At 50.5% G+C, this 18,008-nt stretch overlaps 8 protein-coding genes across 8 annotated transcripts; 4 read left to right on the forward strand and 4 right to left on the reverse strand.

Annotated features, from left to right (window-relative positions):
* Window positions 1-18: 18 nt before the first annotated feature.
* On the reverse strand, window positions 19-1,331 carry AKAW2_10755A (extracellular serine rich protein; the record flags this gene model as incomplete). The annotated part of the gene is made up of 3 exons (XM_041690712.1): window positions 19-899; window positions 986-1,121; window positions 1,242-1,331. The coding sequence occupies 3 exons, from the start codon at window positions 1,329-1,331 to the stop codon at window positions 19-21; spliced, it is 1,107 nt and encodes a 368-aa protein (XP_041537475.1).
* Window positions 1,332-2,065: 734 nt separating this feature from the next.
* AKAW2_10756A (uncharacterized protein) lies at window positions 2,066-3,976 on the reverse strand (the record flags this gene model as incomplete). The annotated part of the gene is made up of 2 exons (XM_041690723.1): window positions 2,066-3,248; window positions 3,294-3,976. The coding sequence occupies 2 exons, from the start codon at window positions 3,974-3,976 to the stop codon at window positions 2,066-2,068; spliced, it is 1,866 nt and encodes a 621-aa protein (XP_041537476.1).
* Window positions 3,977-4,695: 719 nt separating this feature from the next.
* AKAW2_10757A (bifunctional AAA family ATPase chaperone/translocase BCS1) lies at window positions 4,696-6,260 on the reverse strand (the record flags this gene model as incomplete). The annotated part of the gene is made up of 2 exons (XM_041690734.1): window positions 4,696-6,036; window positions 6,108-6,260. 2 exons carry the CDS (start codon window positions 6,258-6,260, stop codon window positions 4,696-4,698), a joined length of 1,494 nt encoding a protein of 497 aa, XP_041537477.1.
* A 642-nt stretch (window positions 6,261-6,902) lies between these two features.
* On the forward strand, window positions 6,903-8,276 carry AKAW2_10758S (putative Zn-dependent hydrolase/oxidoreductase family protein; the record flags this gene model as incomplete). The annotated part of the gene is made up of 4 exons (XM_041690745.1): window positions 6,903-7,042; window positions 7,104-7,148; window positions 7,206-7,841; window positions 7,898-8,276. The coding sequence occupies 4 exons, from the start codon at window positions 6,903-6,905 to the stop codon at window positions 8,274-8,276; spliced, it is 1,200 nt and encodes a 399-aa protein (XP_041537478.1).
* A 514-nt stretch (window positions 8,277-8,790) lies between these two features.
* Window positions 8,791-9,696, forward strand: AKAW2_10759S (uncharacterized protein; the record flags this gene model as incomplete). Its single annotated transcript, XM_041690756.1, has 1 exon — window positions 8,791-9,696. The coding sequence occupies one exon, from the start codon at window positions 8,791-8,793 to the stop codon at window positions 9,694-9,696; it is 906 nt and encodes a 301-aa protein (XP_041537479.1).
* A 501-nt stretch (window positions 9,697-10,197) lies between these two features.
* Window positions 10,198-12,134, forward strand: CCT3 (chaperonin-containing T-complex subunit CCT3; the record flags this gene model as incomplete). The annotated part of the gene is made up of 6 exons (XM_041690768.1): window positions 10,198-10,222; window positions 10,286-10,352; window positions 10,421-10,629; window positions 10,705-11,295; window positions 11,348-11,985; window positions 12,039-12,134. The coding sequence occupies 6 exons, from the start codon at window positions 10,198-10,200 to the stop codon at window positions 12,132-12,134; spliced, it is 1,626 nt and encodes a 541-aa protein (XP_041537480.1).
* A 180-nt stretch (window positions 12,135-12,314) lies between these two features.
* On the reverse strand, window positions 12,315-12,923 carry AKAW2_10761A (PRKRIP1 family protein; the record flags this gene model as incomplete). Its single annotated transcript, XM_041690779.1, has 1 exon — window positions 12,315-12,923. The coding sequence occupies one exon, from the start codon at window positions 12,921-12,923 to the stop codon at window positions 12,315-12,317; it is 609 nt and encodes a 202-aa protein (XP_041537481.1).
* A 705-nt stretch (window positions 12,924-13,628) lies between these two features.
* Window positions 13,629-17,267, forward strand: AKAW2_10762S (ubiquitin-conjugating enzyme E2; the record flags this gene model as incomplete). Its single annotated transcript, XM_041690790.1, has 6 exons — window positions 13,629-13,685; window positions 13,747-13,806; window positions 13,868-13,882; window positions 13,953-14,045; window positions 14,106-16,827; window positions 16,888-17,267. The coding sequence occupies 6 exons, from the start codon at window positions 13,629-13,631 to the stop codon at window positions 17,265-17,267; spliced, it is 3,327 nt and encodes a 1,108-aa protein (XP_041537482.1).
* Window positions 17,268-18,008: the final 741 nt, after the last annotated feature.

Raw genomic sequence — 18,008 nt, forward strand, 5'->3', positions numbered from 1 at the left:
TTTCATGAAATAGACAGATCAAAGAACCAAACCCACCCCCACAACCCCCACCACAACCCCCATCAACAAACCCCCAACTCCTCCTACCCTACTCGCACCGCCCTCAAACAACGCCCCAGTCCCATTATTGACACTATTCACCCCATCAACCCGACTCGCATCCACCCCACTAGGCATCGACATCACCACCGATGACGACGACACCACCGCCCCTGATGTCTCCGCCGCCTGCGTTCCAAACAGCCTTGCTGACGTGCCGGTAGCAGCAGCAGCAGTAGCAGTAGCGGTAGCGGCAGTTCCACTCTCCATTCTCAACTCCGAGGCATGCGCAACATCGCCAGTGGCGGTTGCATGCTCACACGCACAGTCCGTCACTGTCTCCGTGTACATTTTGTATACTACGTTTGGGTTCGTGGCGTCTGTCATGTGCACCCCGTGATGGTCGGTTATGGTCGCTGGTGCTTCGATGCGCGCTTCTGAGGTCTTGGTTTCGGTTTTGGTTTTGGTGGTCGCTTCGATGCGGTCTTCTGGGGTGGAGTCTGAGGACTCGTCTTGGGTGGTGGTGGTTGTGTCGGCGTTGGGGTCAGGGGTGGATGGTGCGTATGCGCGCTTTGAGGCTTTGTAGTTGGTGTGTTTGGGTGTGAATATGTTGCCGCTGTTGCCGTTGCCATTTCCATTCCCATTACCATTCCCATTGCCGTTGCCATTCCCATTGCCATTACCGTTTCCATTGCCATTCCCATTGCCGTTGCCATTCCCATTGCCATTTCCGTTGCCATTGCCATCTGTACTGGCAACAGAGCTGGTTGTATCAACCCGCATCATGGGACTACTGCCCTTGCGAGCGTCAATGGGGACATCGGTATCGCTGCATACGTAGTCGGGGATGTTGGATGGTGCTATCATCATCTCTGATTAGCATTATTCTCCATATTTTCTTTTTATTCACAGAACATAAAGGGGTGGAGGGAGAAAATAGACGTACAAACACCCTCACTCGCACAACTCTCCAAAGTCTTCCGATCCAGCGAGGACGGATCAAACGGTGCGTTACAGAAGCAGTCTAGTACTGAGGGGGAGGTGCAATCTGCGCTGCGGGGGTAGGTTTCTGCGATGGAGGACTATCGTTCATTCATTCATTCATTTATTCATTAGTCCCAGTAGTTTTTTTAAGAATTATTGTACGTAAGAGGGGAGGATGGGTTAGGTAGTAATGGTTGGTGATGGGAATATATACATACAGCACATTGCAAATACCCCAAGTCCCCATTAGTAGTGGTAGACGTAGCTGCCGCAAGGGAGAGGGTGGATAAGAAGAGTAGTTTATGCATCTTGATGTAGTCGTAATAGTTCTTCAGTAAGTAATCTTGGTGTCGAGTTGGTCGTTGGTCGTTGGTCGTTGGTCGTTGAGATACTAGATAGTAGGTGAAGTTGTCGTGTCTCATACTCTCTCTATATATCTAAGACATTTTATTAGACACGGAGTATTGATTATTAAGTAGGTGGGTAGGTTATAAGGGCGGCAACATCCCTTGAATTCCAGTCCTGAGGCAATGATATCGGGGAAAAATTGTGTGTCGAATGATCGATGGAGTGGTGGAAGGTTTTGTTTGGAATGTGAGTTGGGTATGTATGAATGTATCATGTTGACTTTTGATGACACGGTACGGGTGGGAAGAAGGTATGTTTCGAATAGTACTGGTGTTTTCTGGTTCGTGTTGTTTTTATCCAGAAATCACATCTATTAGCTTGATTTCATGTTCGTGGAGAGTGTTTGGCGAATATAGAATTGGGGTTATTGATTGAGTGTGGATAGTAGAGAGTACTAGCGATATGACTAACCTGTTGTGATGAGATTAACAAACCCCTATTGAACAGGCATTGCCATACCCTTCTACCCGATCAGCATCTGTTCGAATTAACTTTCTACTAACGGTTGACGGGGGCTGGTAGTGGATTTCTTATCACAATTTGGCTCTTGACTTCATCTACGAAATCCCTGCGAGTATCATGACATCAAGGAATGCAATCTCCTCCAAACCATAGGTGTATAATCCATCTCATCCTACGAAATATGACTATCAGTGGCACAACACCGAGTCAGGTTCACCACCATCCAAGCAATCCCCTTGACAACCATCGTCAGCCCGTGCACTACCACATTGAACCCCCAGAACAACACCCGCAAACATCCCCGTGTAATCCGCGGAAGCTCCTCGCCCTCCCGTGAGCCTTCCTGGTATCGCCCGTACTTGACCATGTCTAACTCCTCTATAATGGCTTTTTGGGCCTTCGGCTTCTTGGGCCCTTGTTTCCAAAAGTGGTACCACTTTCGACTATCAGATTTGGGCTGCGATGTTACCTTTGACCACAGCTGGCTACCTTCTTTGGCGTCTTCCTGCTCTGCTAGGGCAGTGATCATCTCCTCTCTAGGGGTTGATAAGGGGGAAGTCGAGGGCCCCTGGTCATAAACCTTAAGTCCCTCAATAACAGGCCTTGTAGACTCATCAGACACCGCCACAGTCAGTAGCGCAGAAACGAGGCAATCAACAGCATACAACGACGGTATCGTCGCCACAATCGACCCTGTAGCTAGCGACAATGTCATAGTCCTCAGATCCAACGACGCCAAAGGCTCATCGGCATCTGTCAGTGGGAGCGTGGATGTGCGAGGCGTAGCCGCCATGGCACCCGTCTCAACGGCGTTGGCTGGCAGAGGGGTAGTAACCAGAATGGTGGGTGGTTGGCTGCAGTCCCCCTCCTTGGACAGACTGGAAACTGTAATGTGTAGGACGCCTGAATATTTCGAGCGTACTGGCGACAAAGGAATGCCAGCAGCACCAACCAGTGCGGGAGGCTGCTGCTTGCACAGCGCGGGGTGGTGAAGCTCGTACACTCGCTTCGCTTGGTTCCATAGCAATCTGCAGGATTCCTGAGCCGCTACTCGCTTGAGTGCTTCTCCTTCTGCTTTGGTCGCCTCTATGGGTGAGAGGCGGAGCTCTTCTGCCACCTCTGCGGCTTGGTCTATGGCTAGGATGGCGGCGAGGCGCGGGAAGAGGATTGAAACCAGGCCATCGCAGGGAGGCTGGCGGCGAGATTTGTCTTCGAGTTTTAGGTTCATTACGGGAACACTGCTGTCCTGCTTAGAAGGGTTTTTTCGGATGATCGATATGTCGTTTGCTGAAGTAGCTCGCAGTGTATAGAACGGTGATTTGGGGTCTCCGAACGTAAGTGTATTGGCGTCGATCCTGTAGGGGTCAGATCTGCTATAGTAAATTTAGGAATGTACATACCGATCAACACACAGATTAAAGGTCCCAGGCAGGCTTTGTGGGCGTTGGCCGTTGGCAATTTCCCATAGACTCTGCAGCTCTTCCTGCGTAGAATATCTCTCCACTGGATCAAGCACACCGGCAGGAAAGTTCAGCACGCTGGCGGGAACTGTCTTAGGTCCAAGGGCGCGATCTATCTCCGGAGGTGGTGTCTCTGTCTCAGACCTGGATAGTTCCCAGTGAGAATTGAATGAAGGCTCCAGGTAGTAGTGCTGCTGGTTCATCGAAAGGTCGTAGTTATATCGAGGGAATGTAGATTTCATTGGCACCACCGGAGCTGCCGCGGGTGAGCTGCTCTTGAGTGAAGCAGATCTGACCGAGTGTGAAGGAGAGCCAACTCTCTCTGCCGACCGCTTGTGGCGGTCATGTCGTAGAGGAGATTTGGACGTCTCACGCTCTCGTATTGTGTCTGGAATGGATACTGGGTTCGACCTGGACATGGCCTTTGGCGGCGGTCTGATACTGGTATGGGTATCCTGAATAAGTTTGAAGATCACAGCTTCTGTCGGACTACTCTTGTCACGTATCTCCTCCATGGCTCGCATCTCTGTCTGTGTCTTTATGGCTGGCTTTTTCGGTACTCTTGGCAATTCCTTCGATGGTCTGCTATCCGAGGGTGATGGGAAGAGTTGGAACTGACTCATGGTGATGGACTTGCTCCTTAGTCACGTAAAGATAATGGGACTTGCGTCCTTGAAGCTAATATCTATTGCTTCAATTAAGAAAGGAAAGGTAAGGTCAACGGTGCTTCGTTTGAGTCTTGAACAACGGTGGTATACTGCGGATATATAAGCTCACCTGTATAGACGCCCACCAACATCAAGCCCAGCTGGCAGGCACGGGCCCCGATCTATCCGTAATGGTCAAAGCATACATCGACGGCGGCAAGGGTCCGAACAAGAGAGGCTGCAGTAGCGTGAAGAATATGCACCGTAGTGGGAGAAACCTGATTGCTTGGGTCGGCGCTTAGCCTCGACATCTCGCTGGATCGGACAGCGGGCACGATGTGGCTGAACTCAGCCCGGCGCTTCGGACCATGCCAACGATCATGATTCGGCGTAGAGAAGCGCTGAAGCTAATAATCAGTAACTGTGACTGGTTAGTGGTCGCGGGGTACGGTGACGAAAGGTGATGGGCTCTATTTCTCTGTTTACTCGAAACATCACCTATCGGTGAAGCATAGTCGGTTACCGAAAAGGGAACAGCCCCGATGATATAGAGATAACAGGGTGACTTGACTCCCATAAACCCTCACAGCAGCTTGAGTAGAATTTTGTTATGCTATGTCATTGGCCATATTTCACATGCCCTGGCACTCAATAATATACATGGCACAGTCTATCATACAGTCTAATCGCTCATACTACATACCCTCATCATGAACACGGAATGTCAGCCCCTCGGCCATAGCAATCGCTCCCTCCATATTGCCCTTGTTGTACAAGAACAAGCCCTGTAAAGCAGCAGCGCTGGTGCTCTTCGTCCGATCGGCCTTGACGCCGTTCTCGTCCTCGATCAGCCCTAATTCTTGTAGCCGGTCGAGGAAGACCTGTCGATTGGTGCCACTCGGGTCAAGCTCTCCGTAGAACCGGTCCCAGAGACAGCCGACTTGATAGCGAGTCACTTCGCCCAGACGCACCGTCATGTCCACGCGACCCGGTCGGACTAGCGCCTCGTCAAGTCGTTCGACGTGGTTGGTGGTGAGGAAGATAATCCGTTCCTCGGCGCTTGCAACGCCATCCAGAGCATTCAGAAGACCCGAGAATGTAACATTGGCTCCACGATAACCGTCCTCGTCCGTTTGAGTCCGGCGATTCGAGAACGCAGCATCTACATCCTCGAGCAAAACCAGGGTTCGGTTCGGAACAATTGTCAGAAGGTGATTCAGCCGATCATCCGTCAGTCCCCGTTCGCTGAGGTTCAAGATGGCAATATCGTAGTCCAATTCGCCCGCCAAGGCTTGGATGAACGAACTCTTACCCGTTCCCGGGGGCCCGTAGAGGAGATAACCGCGGCGGTAGGGGATACCTCGGTCGTGATACCATTTGCCACTGCCCACGAAGTCCTGCACATCCTCGACAATTCGCTCCTTGACTCCTTCGTCGAGAACCACCGACTCCAACGGACGCTTCCGGCGCGGCTGTCCAAAAAGCTTCCATTCGGTGCCCCAGCTATTGTAGATAGATGTCTTGCCTTCGTGAGATTTGGCCGCATACGCATGCGCTTCAGTGAAGAGGTCCTCGAAGACATGTCGATGCGAATAAAGCGTGGTCAGAGTGATGGTCTCCCACGGCCGGCCCGTGTGTAGGTCCTGGGACTTGGACTCTCGCATCCGGTTGACGAAGATGAACGCGTTCTTGTAGCGCAAAACATGCCTTCCGGGTCCCGGTACCAGCGCGAAATGTGTATGTATCGCCCCATTGCTGTGCTCGACTTTCTGCGTTTGAATCGAGAGGTGGCGCATCCCGGGGGTCAGCCTCTGTAGTATGGACTCCATGAAACCAGACCTGCTGGCAGCGGAGCGGGCCGTATTAAGCTGCGATTGTTGGTATAGTGTCATCCAGTGAAGGAACCACGGGTAAGAGTCGTCCTTGATGCTGATTTCGACGTCGACAAGCATGCGCCGACGGAGGAGAGCGGCGCCATGGCGGAAGCCTTTTTGTGCGAGACTGACTCCGGCCCCCAGACCGGCAAGACCAAATCCCTATGAGTACAACTACCTGTTAGCGATTGGGGTTTGCAGCAGACATGGCTCCAACAGCTTGAGGAACTTACTGCGGTAAAGAAAGGATTGTTGGTTAGCTGGGAGAGAAGGCCTCCGTCGCCTGTAGGCTGCCCCGCTGCTTGGATGGCATCTTTCCGTTGCTGCGCAATCAGATCGCCAGGCGAAGGCAGCCCTGGAGTACTTGATGGTCCATTGGGGTCCATGCCAACAGAAGAACAATCATGCACCGCCACCTACAGTTGTCTGATTCCTTGAGCACATGTCCGCAATTGTTCCTGTCGGGGAGTCGGAGTTATGACGGGCCGAGATCGACTCGGGGTTTCACGGGCAATCGGAGATGGAGAAGTCCTCGAGTGCTAAGACCTCTAAAAGGAATGACCCTGGCTGCGTTGTCTACGCATCCCAGTCCAATAATATCACACCTTGGATTATCGTACATTAGGCGTCCGTAGACCTACGTAGTCTAAGCCCCAGATGTCTTCATGAAAGGCCACAACACAACCTATACGAGATAGGCAGTACATCGGCGATGTCATCACTCCGCCCCGGAGATAACGGGCTTTACACCGTCATCGCCGTTCCTCTTTTTTTATTCACCAAAAGGGGGACTGCGTTAAATCAAAGTCTGACATGGGCTAGAGCATGTTGAGTTATCATATTCTTTGAGATATACGGGCGGGAGTACCCATTTATCTTCATTGTCAAGGCAGCCGCCACCAAGCTTCGTATAAAACCTTCCCCGCCCTCGATTCTTGAAGACAATGCGAGCATTCCTGCGAGGCGTCTCTTGTTTCCGACAGGGCAGCAATTCTGCACCTAAATTGTCATCCCCACAGAGACGCAACATGACCAAAGCTACTTCCGCAGCTTCAACGTCGGCAGCCCTCTACTCCCTAGCCGTTGTGCTCTCCCCAGCCTCTGAGGGACCTGAGGATGTTAAGGAGAAAGCTCACCATCTCAAAAATGGCTTTCAAAACCCCTGGGAGTATGTCATATGTAGCTATCGTAAAAAATGATAGTATCTTGTGACTAATGTATTCCTGCAGCTCATGGCAATCTCCGACAGTTGGTAACGCTCTTCGCATGTGGGGGTAAGTTGCAAGTCTTTCCTAGAAGTTTAGTATACAATTCTGACATCTGCATTGAAGGGGAATCATAACGGGGAAAATCAAGTTCCCGGATGTCACGCCTCCTACAGTGCCTGTTCAGCAGCCCAAGTTTCTGCCTGATCGGGAAACATCTGGTCTGCGGGCGACATGGCTTGGCCATGCTTGTTACTACGTCGAATTTCCCAATGGCCTACGAGTTCTGTTCGACCCGGTATTCGAAGACCGTTGCTCTCCGGTCTCCTTCATGGGCCCAAAGCGCTTCACTGAGATGCCATGCCGCATCGAGGACATCCCAATTATCGATGCGGTTGTAATCTCCCACAACCATTACGATCATCTCTCTCATCCAACCGTCATGGAAATCTCGCGACGCCATCCCAATTGTCACTTCTTTGCACCCCTTGGCAATAAGGCGTGGTTCAGCAGCATTGGGATAGACAAAATGACTGAGCTCGATTGGTGGGACGAGCGAGACATTGTTCTTTCACCCTCGCATGAATCAGTCACCGAGGCCGGTGCCGGTGAGGGCCAGAGTTCAAACCAGTCTAACATCACAGCTCGCATCAGCTGCTTGCCTTCGCAGCATACAAGCAATCGAGGTGTGTTTGATCGATCAAAGACCCTGTGGGCATCGTGGGGCATTGAAGCTGGAGGTCGGAAGCTGTGGTTTGCAGGGTATGTATAACTGCCGAAGAGATGCCTTGAATTATCTAACCAAGATTGTCATATAGAGACACAGGATATCGGAATGTGCCAATGCTTCCTGCCGGTACCGATGATCATGCTCCGGAGTACGATTTCCCCTCATGTCCTGCGTTTAAACAAATTGGTCAATTCCGGGGGCCTTTTGACCTCGGATTGATCCCGATTGGCGCCTACTCACCCAGATGGTTCATGAGCCCTATGCATGCAGACCCTGATGATGCAGTTCAAATTTTCCGGGATACCAAATGCAAAAGAGCCATGGCTATTCATTGGGGAACTTGGGTCTTGACAGACGAAGATGTCCTTGAGCCACCAAAGAAATTGAAGGAGGCGCTCACCAAGTATGGCTATCCAGAGGTCGGGGCATTTGACGTTTGTGACATCGGCGAAAGTCGGGAATTCTAATGGTCATGTGCACCTGGAAAGTTTGGGGTACTTATTATACTTACTTTAATATTTGCTGTACGATAGCTGCATGTTGATCATTGTGCGTGCACCCGGATAGACGCTCACAACTCTATAATCCATACAAATCTTTCTTCCCCTCACCGTCTTTTTTTATACATGTGACGAGTCTTTAGATCAACCCTCCGAAATATTCAATGCTCCTATCGAGTGCAAGGCTTCAAAAAGAGGCTCTAACCCATGTGATGGCACGGGCCTATTTACGGAGCGTGCCAGTGAATGACCCTGCACCAACAACGCGTTCAAGGTGCATACGGCGTTTCCCTTATTCCATTACTAGTCCGAGCAAACAAATATGATCGTACCCCCAGACCAGATGACCAATTGCAGCTGTTCTTTTAAAAAGCTACTGGAGGCAATGACCCGTTTAGCAGTAAAGGTGACATGGGAATGATCCGCTTCCCAAAAACTGAATTGACGTCAATAGGAGCCATATTCGTCTCAATTTTGCTGAATGACTCAAAGTTTCATCAGCTCGGTCGCCTTTATCTATCTCACTGAATTCATCTATCGCGTACATATATTTTTGGCCCCATCTCACCAACTGCTCAGCCTCTCATTTCCCCGACCAAAACCCCATCCCCAGCGCGTGCTCTCACCACGTCAGCAAAAAACCAGACCCATCATGGCTACCATAATGCAGCAAAGTCCACAAGATGCCAGCTATTTCTGGCGAAGCAGTTCAGACACTTGGACGAGCAATCACGTATGGGAACCACAAGAGCGCAGACGCTCTATGGATGACGAAGAGGAAGTACTCTACGAACTCGACGAAGTCGCCCTAGCACAACTACCACTGCATCTCCAACACAACATGCGTCAAATACAGCTGGAACGAATACGCAAACTACTGCACGACCGGGATCCGGATTCCGGGCTTAACCCCAGACCTGTACACCCTAATCCCTACGCGCAAACCTGGTTCAAGAACATGATGGCGCGACTCTCAGCAGACCAAGAGATGAATGAGGTCCACGAATGGCGCCAGTCGGTACAGCTTGACGGCGAACCAGACGACACTACCTGGCCTCTGGTTCCACGACAGTGGACTGGCAACAGACAGCACTATGATCGGAGGACCTGGCATTTTGATCATGCGACTTCGGGTGAGAATAGTTTCAACGCTTATTCGACAGGCAGCACCCGTGTATGCAGTCTGCATGGTTTGGGGGTCAATGAGTTTGGATTCCGCCTATCCGAGTCTGGTTCACATGGTAGCAGAGACCAGAAGCAGGAGGTCAGAAAGGTCACTTCGAAGCCTCGGAAGAGGAATTTGTCTCTTATTACGCATATGCGGGCTCATGTGCGTTTTCGGGTACGCAAGAGTGTTCAGAAGCTAAGCAAGCTCCTGAAGAAGTGATCTGATTCCCAACGTCGGGGTTGTGTCGTTGAACTTTTGGGGAAAAGTTTGGGTTTGTTTTCTTAGGAGTTTGGCGATATGGGTTATAGGGTATACCTGGATAGCGGGCGTTATGAAGCATCTGTGCAAGATGAGCTTTTTATTTTTTGAATGATATGAATTACTCTTTAAGACCCAAAGGAAGAAAGGGCGCGAACTATTCGATTCCATAGCATGCGATGATGCTCTCCGTAGATAGATCAGGGGGAAAAGGATAGCACTAGACCCAAAGCAGAATGGTGGCGGTGAGCTCTTCTTGTCCGCAATCCCACTTCGAAAGGTGCGCTGGAAATTTGATGGGGACGGCGGGCAACAAAACAACTCCAGTTCCCCTCCACGAGCAAAAAGGCCCCTATCTTTGACCGCTTGTCGATCGGCTCCGGAGTTTACTCCATCTTTTCCTAGGGACCGTTTGAATTTCTCTCTTCCTTTTCCGACGCAAGTCAACAAACCACCGCCATCATGCAAGCACCGGTGGTGGTGATGAGTATGTCCCAATCGAGGGGAACTGCCCGGAACTTGGCTTCTGATTGCTAACATGGTTCTTTAGACACCAATGCTGGTGAGAGACAGGTTGGTCGTAAAGCCCAGCTGTCTAATATCGCTGCTGCGAAGACGTACGTGATTGATCCCCTCCCACTCTTCCCCGCTTCCGGCACTTCTGACACGGGGCCTGGCATTACAGTGTCGCGGATATTATTCGGTCATGTCTGGGACCCAAGGCTATGTTGAAGATGCTTCTCGACCCCATGGGCGGTATTGTTTTGACGAACGATGGACACGCTATCTTGAGAGAAATCGAGGTGTCGCACCCCGCTGCGAAGAGCATGATCGAGTTGAGTCGGACCCAGGACGAGGAAGTCGGTGATGGAACAACGACTGTTATCATTCTGGGTATGTGCTGGCTGAACTGTGCTTATCGCACGATGGACTTGATATTCTAAAGAGATGATTGCTAACCTGTACCAGCTGGTGAGATGCTCGCTCAGGCCCTCCCCCAGCTCGAACGTAACATTCACCCCGTTGTCATCATCTCGGCTTTCAAGCGTGCTCTGGCCGACGCCCTTGCCATTGTGGAGGAAGTTTCGATACCCGTGGATATTGATGATGATAAGGCTATGTACACCCTCATTCAGTCGTCCATCGGCACGAAGTTCGTTTCCCGGTGGTCGGAGCTCATGTGCAGCCTCGCCCTGAAGGCTGTCCGGACCGTGTCTTTCGATGCTGGTGGTGGAAAGCGGGAGGTCGACATCAAGCGGTACGCTCGTGTTGAGAAGATTCCCGGTGGTCAGATTGAGGACAGTGAGGTTATCGACGGTGTCATGGTCAACAAGGACATCACCCACCCCAAGATGCGGAGAAGGATAGAGAACCCCCGCGTTCTGCTGCTCGACTGCCCGTTGGAATACAAGAAGGGTGAATCGCAGACGAACATCGAGATTACCAAGGAGGACGACTGGAACCGTATCCTGCAGATTGAGGAGGAGCAGGTTAAGGCCATGTGCGATGCTATCATCGCCCTCAAGCCTGACGTTGTCATTACGGAGAAGGGTGTCTCAGGTATGGATTGAACTATCTATTTGCAGGCATTCGACTTGCTAACACTTCCAAGACCTTGCCCAGCACTACCTGGTGAAGGCCAACATTACCGCCCTCCGCCGTGTGAGAAAGACCGATAACAACCGTATCGCCAGAGCCACGGGTGCGACCATCGTGAACCGGGTCGACGACCTCCAGGAGTCCGACATTGGAACTCAGTGCGGACTTTTCGAGATCGAGAAGATTGGCGACGAGTACTTCACCTTCCTCAGAAAGTGCCAGAACCCCAAGGCTTGCACTATCCTTCTCCGCGGCCCCTCCAAGGACATCATCAACGAGATCGAGCGGAACCTCCAGGACGCCATGGCCGTCGCCCGGAACGTCATCTTCCACCCCCGTCTTTCCCCCGGTGGTGGTGCCATTGAAATGGCCGTGTCTGTCAGATTGAGCCAGTTGGCCAAGTCCATTGAGGGTGTCCAGCAATGGCCCTACAAGGCTGTTGCCGATGCCATGGAGGTTATCCCCAGAACATTGGCACAGAACGCCGGTGCCAGCCCTATCCGTGTCCTCACCCGCATGAGGGCCAAGCACGTTGAGGGCCAGACCACATGGGGTCTGGACGGTGACTCCGGTGCCTTGGTGGACATGAAGGAGTATGGCGTCTGGGAGCCCGAGGCGGTTAAGCTTCAGAGCATCAAGACCGCTGTCGAGGTAAGCACAAGCACATCTTACTCTATATCGACTCAAACTGACTGTCTCTCTAGTCCGCATGCTTGCTCCTCCGTGTCGACGATATCTGCAGTGGCAAGTCTGCTCAGCAGGCCGGTGCCGGTCTCGGTGTCGGTGGTGGAGATGATTAAATCAATTAAGACGAACCGAAATAAAACTGCGTACATAATGCTGCACGATTACCATTTGGACTTCTTGTATGAATATCCTAGACCAAAAATTACAATGGGTATCTTCATATCGTACAATCTCTAGCTTCCGTAGGCCCGGGTTCCTTCGTAGCCCGTATATAGTCTACCCCCCTTCTCCATTCAGTCATCATGAATAATCACTCCGGGAACCTCAGCAACCTCCTCAGGACCATTCCCGTCCCCATTCTCAGTTCCGTCCTTCTTATCCCCATCAGCACCACCCGCGACCTTCTTCCCCGTCTCGTCAACAGCCATCTTATCCCCCCCATTCGACGCACCACCCCCACTACCACCCTTCTTCCCCTTCTTCGCATTCCTCTTCTCCCTCTTCTTCCGATTCTTCTCCGTCTTCTCTTCATCCTTCCTCCGCGCTTCCTCCCGCTTCTGCTCCCACTCCTTATCTTCCTTCTCCTTGTCGACCTCGCTCTGCATCAGCCGCTGACGCTCATACTCCCTCCGCCGACTCGCCTTGTAAACATGGAACTCGCCCGACCCCGCACCAGCAGAGGAACCCTGGACGTTGGCGACAATCTCTGGCGGCGGCGGTAGCGATGTCGAGGTTCGTTGCTTGGAGGGGTCCGGAAGCTTAATTTCTTTTGTGGGGTCGCGGAAAAGCGACTCGATTTGCGTGGCGTGTTCGTCGAGTGCTGTCACGGCGCGGCGTTTGGTGGGACGTTTGCTGCGCGGGTCTGCGCTGGTAGGGATTGATTCGGGGCCGGGTTCGGACATTTTGGATGCGGTTGTTTGTGTAGATTAATGAAGTGGGAGGGTAGATTCGCTGCGCTTGTCTAGAAGAAATCGGTGGGCCACTTGTTCGAGAGAGGTGGCTGATGTGAGAGTGTTTGTAGGATTGTATAAGTAGGTGCAGAATGAGGAGCCAGTAGTAGTCTAGCTTGAGAATAGCAATTGCCGGGGTGAAACCTGGGCGGTGAGACGCGCCGTTGGGGTTGCTCTTATCGATCGATTGGCCGGGATTGGATCGCGGGCTGGTTCCATCAGCATGAACGCCGATTACTTTCCCAGTCGGGAACTCAGATGTATACAACTTGGACATGTGAAGAGGAGCCTGTCGGATCGCCAATTCTGGTCAAAAGGAGAATATATTGCTCCGAGATCTTGAAGATCATATTCAAGTGGTTATTAGTCTCTCGAATTATCTATAATTCATCAAGTTGAAGTACTTATAATTCTATCGGCCGCTGCATCAGGCTGTGGCACATGACAGGCCCTGACTGTGCTTTTTCCCAGTATTGTTATCATCCTCCGGGATCTCCCACCTTCCCCTCAGACATTCTTTTCTTTCCTTTGGCTCGTATTGCGTGCTCTAGTTGATATCTATCGTATATTTATTGGTATGAGTATGTGCCTTCAAACCTCGCTTGGGGCTGCGTACTTCTCCATTATATCTCACTTGCTACCTTCTACCCCGCCAGCATGAATACGAGTGGCGTCCCCAACGCTCCGAACACGGGGACTTCACGTACTTTCCAGGTCAGCATTGAGTGGGCTACGAAGGCTTCATTATCAGCCCGGAGTACCTAATGATAAATAGTTTGATCTCAACGATGTTTGCTGTTTGAAATCAAATCCATCTTTAACGGGTATTGTTGTAGTATGGCTCCCGTTGGTAGTATTGCAGCATATGGGTCTACTTTGCTAATATACAAGCACAGAGGACATATCTCGATGTACGTGTCTTCTACGGCCGATAACTTCAATATAACAATGGCTCAAATAGACTGACACGGCATGCCCAAGGTGTATCCGTTGGGACAACCGGAAGATGATTTAATGGTCTCATATACATCAGTGCCACAGGACGTCCTGACTGAGTACTTACAAACCGGTGTGGTAGGTCCTCAGGTACTATTAACCAGAACTCATGTCCACTAAACCCATCTTCTGTTATAGCCACGCAAAGGATATGTCATTGTTCAGTTCAAATGGGTTTCGCAAGGGAGTTCTCTCATCCACGAGGATGATCTCGAACTTCTCGATCGGTGCATCAACTTCGGTAGCTATGTCAAGAGAATTTCGGACGACACAATGTGTGGCACGGTCATCGGTGCATCCGCTACGTGCACACTCGAGCCGGTTGCGTATCGTAACTATGACGAGTCGTTGGGCGAATATGGCTCCGTCGAGTTCAACGAACGGCTCATGCCTCGCAGCCGCAGAAGACCCGGGACCGATTCTTCGCGTCCTTTGCCAATACATGATGTGCCTTTGTCTGAGCTCATGCATCATGAGCCGTTTATCAACGATGACTTGATCATTTACCATCAGAAACTGGGGATCATTCGGCAGGTCGACCGGGATGCTATTTTGCGTGTTTCCAACGTGCCTGTCTCGCTTGTTGATCCCAAAGCTATTGAAGTCCCTTGCCCCTTCGATGACAATGAGCTCATATGCATGCCCAAGGGCCAGCCATGTAGAGTTGTGGACACTAACTTGCGATACATGGAGCATGACTATGTGATTCCAGGTCAGTATGTGTGTACGAAATACAAAAATATGCGCGGGACAAAAGGAGGTATAGTTCCGAAGGAAGATCCCCGTTCCTTTGGCCACGGCCATGTCCTGTCCACGCCAGCTACGGAGTATAAGGTGGAATGGCTTTGTACGAATGTTTTTGGTCTTGGAACATGTGAGATCCCGAATGGAATAGAGACTCTCAGAGCATCTGTCTTCGAACGCGATGCTGTGATATGCGACTTCGAGAATCTCTCGGCTGGAGGTACAGTGGAATCGGCGACCTCGCTTCAGATCGGTGATATGATACGTTTTCGAGATCCGAAAAGCGCCGTTCAGAAATACTCTTACCAACATATTCCTCCTGAAGAGACTTTTGGTTATGACATGAACATGTTTCATATTACCTCAAGAAAGACAGCACTGACTGTCAGATGGTTGGACGGGAGTGTCACCACCGAAGATATAAAATGCCTTCGTTGGGACCCCGGGCTTGATGAAAATATATGGCCCGGGAGCATCGTCGTCCTAAAGGATGGGATTGAGACCATGCATTGGCCCGGCTTGGGATCCACATCTGCATATATCCGGCAACTGCCTAGTCATAGGAGACACAGGGAATCAAAAATCCGAGCAAGAACAGTAGGTGTGGTCCAAGCTGTTAACATTCAAGAGCGAATAGTTACTGTCCGATGGTATAAGGATCCTTATCTTATACTCTTGCATGGCGGGCAGATCCTAGCTTCTCTCTACTCTAAGCTGGACGAGCTGGGTGATACAATCAGCCAAGTATCTCTGTATGAGCTTGACGTGTTTCCTTGTCTGGAAAGATCACATGGTGATATTGTACTTCTCGCCCCAGACACCATCCATACCTCGGTCTTGACGGAAGGGTCACTGAGTGCATACAACGTCGCTGGCCCTTGCACATTTAGTTATACATCGTCATTGTCACTTTCGGAAATGCACTCATACCTCAAGGATATGAGTCTCGCCATGTTTCATTGGGAATGGTTCAAAAGCACGACCACGGTTGACACCTCACCTCTTCCTCCGAGACATAGTCACCACTATCAGCGTAAGCTCAGTGAAAGATCCACTGCAGACTTCGTCGGTCAGATCATTGCAATTGATGTTAATGGTGAGATTACTGTTCGACTAGCTGGTACTTGTCGCGACGTCCGCGTTCCGTTTGAAAGGATCATGATGGTCATGGATGGAGGCTTCACCACTCCACTTGGGGATCCAGCTCCAGGTGATATAGCGACCATGTCAATGAGCTCAGCTTATGCATATAAAGAAGAGGGTCCAGGAGTTGGTGATGAGGAGGAGCTTTTACAGTTTGATGATGAAGAAGGGTTCTCGAGTGATGATGATGAGGATATGTCGGAGACGACGCTCCGAGAAGCCCTCCGCCGATATGTCAATGGTGAGGATGGTATTCTACTTGATGATGACGAAGAATGGATTTCAGGTAATGACGAGGAGGAAGAGGAGGAAGCCATCTCAGGTAGTGATGTTGAAGATATGTCGGAGATCAAATGCGCTGTATATCGATATGTCAATTCTAGTTCTGCAGATGACGGCTATTCCGAAGATGCAGACATGAAGACAGAGAATGACTCCGACTTTGATATGAGAGATGCTTTGGATGGAGTAGTTGAACAAAGTGAGGAAATGACAATACCTCCAGGGTTCCTCATATTGGAAGGCCCCCCTCCCTCCGATCATCATTTTATCTCGAAGGATGAGGCAGGGGGCTCGGCCTTACGAATCAAGCGTATCCAAAAGGAGTGCGAAATACTCGATGACTCACTCCCTCCAGGGATCTTTGTGCGAGCATGGGAGTCGAGGATGGACCTGCTCAGGGTTTTGTTCATTGGGCCGGAGGGGACCCCTTACCAATATGCGCCATTCCTGATAGACTTCCATTTCCCAGGGGACTTTCCTAGAAAGCCACCTGAGGCATTCTTCCACTCGTGGATCAGCGGCCAAGGAAGGATAAATCCGAATCTCTACGAAGATGGTAAGATCTGCCTGAGCATTCTAGGAACATGGCCCACTCAGAACCAGGAGGAAATGTGGTCAGCAACTAAGTCCACTGTTCTACAAATTCTGGTCTCGATTATGGGATTGGTCCTGGTGCAAAGCCCCTTCTACAGTAAGTCACTATCTTGGGCTATGTGTATGACTCCAGTATCATAGATTAACCGTTTACCAGATGAGGCCGGGTATGAAGTTTTTGCTGCAGAGGGCGGTAGGCGAGTCGAGTCAGACAAGTATACGGAAAAGACGTTCTTGACTACACGCAGATATATCAAGTATGCCCTAGATCATTCAGTAAGTGGCATGGAGGACATTGTGGATTGGAACTATTTGCCTAGTCGCTTGAATTCAGAAGACTGCAGCAGGCCACTCCTGCTCCGTCGCGCTATCGATACGGCATTGGCGATGATAGAGCATGAGGGGCATACCAGCAGTGGAGGGGAGCGCAGTGCCTCGGCGTTTGTCTCGCGTCTTAGCCTGGGGGCTGTGGTCATGCTCCGAAAGTATATCACGGAGCTTGAGGCTTTGGAGGTAGATGCGACTGCCAAACAATAGCCTCGACGTTGGAGAGGTATGCTGCAGACAGCCATAATGCTACTATCCTGTTGTTGATGGTTCATTAGAGGCCTTTGTCTTTATTATCCATCAAGTCTATGTTGCATTAGCACACTTTTGCGGAATCATTGGGGAGTGAGTGGTTGGAAAGCGTTTGAATAGTAGTTGGGTTGAAATCACTGAGAACTAATATTTTTGCTACAAATATGCACTACTTGATGGTATTAACAGAAGTGCAGGTGAGGTATCTCAGCATTTGGGGTTCAGTATAACGGTATCCTTGACTGGAACTCTGCTAGTAGGACTGAACTATAGCTAGCATTTATCCACAAATCAGGCGCTTAAACGACCGTCACGGCATCGGCCGAACAAAAGAGACAGAAACTTGATGGTTGATAAAAATTAGATTTATGATTAAATATTGATTAATGATTTGAGGAATGATCAGACAATGAATAATCTGTAGAAGATAAGCAGAAGTAAAGAAACAGAAAGTTGGAGGAAGCAAAAGCAGCACTGCGGCATTGGTCTTTGGCGTGTTCCGTTGGCAGCAGCGCCAGACCTTCGCTCTTCTTGCGCTCTGCTCTGTCCTCCCTCCCTCTTCTTCCTCCCCTCGCTTTTCTCTATTTATCCCCATTTATCTCCCATCTTCCCCTTCTCTTCATTTCCATCTTTTCCTGTGTTGTCTCTTCTCTGTTGTGTCGGTGAAATTCCTAGGTTATAAATACACCCTTCAACCCC

Source organism: Aspergillus luchuensis, chromosome 1, assembly GCF_016861625.1.
Source record: "Aspergillus luchuensis IFO 4308 DNA, chromosome 1, nearly complete sequence".
NCBI classification, from domain to species: domain Eukaryota; kingdom Fungi; phylum Ascomycota; class Eurotiomycetes; order Eurotiales; family Aspergillaceae; genus Aspergillus; species Aspergillus luchuensis.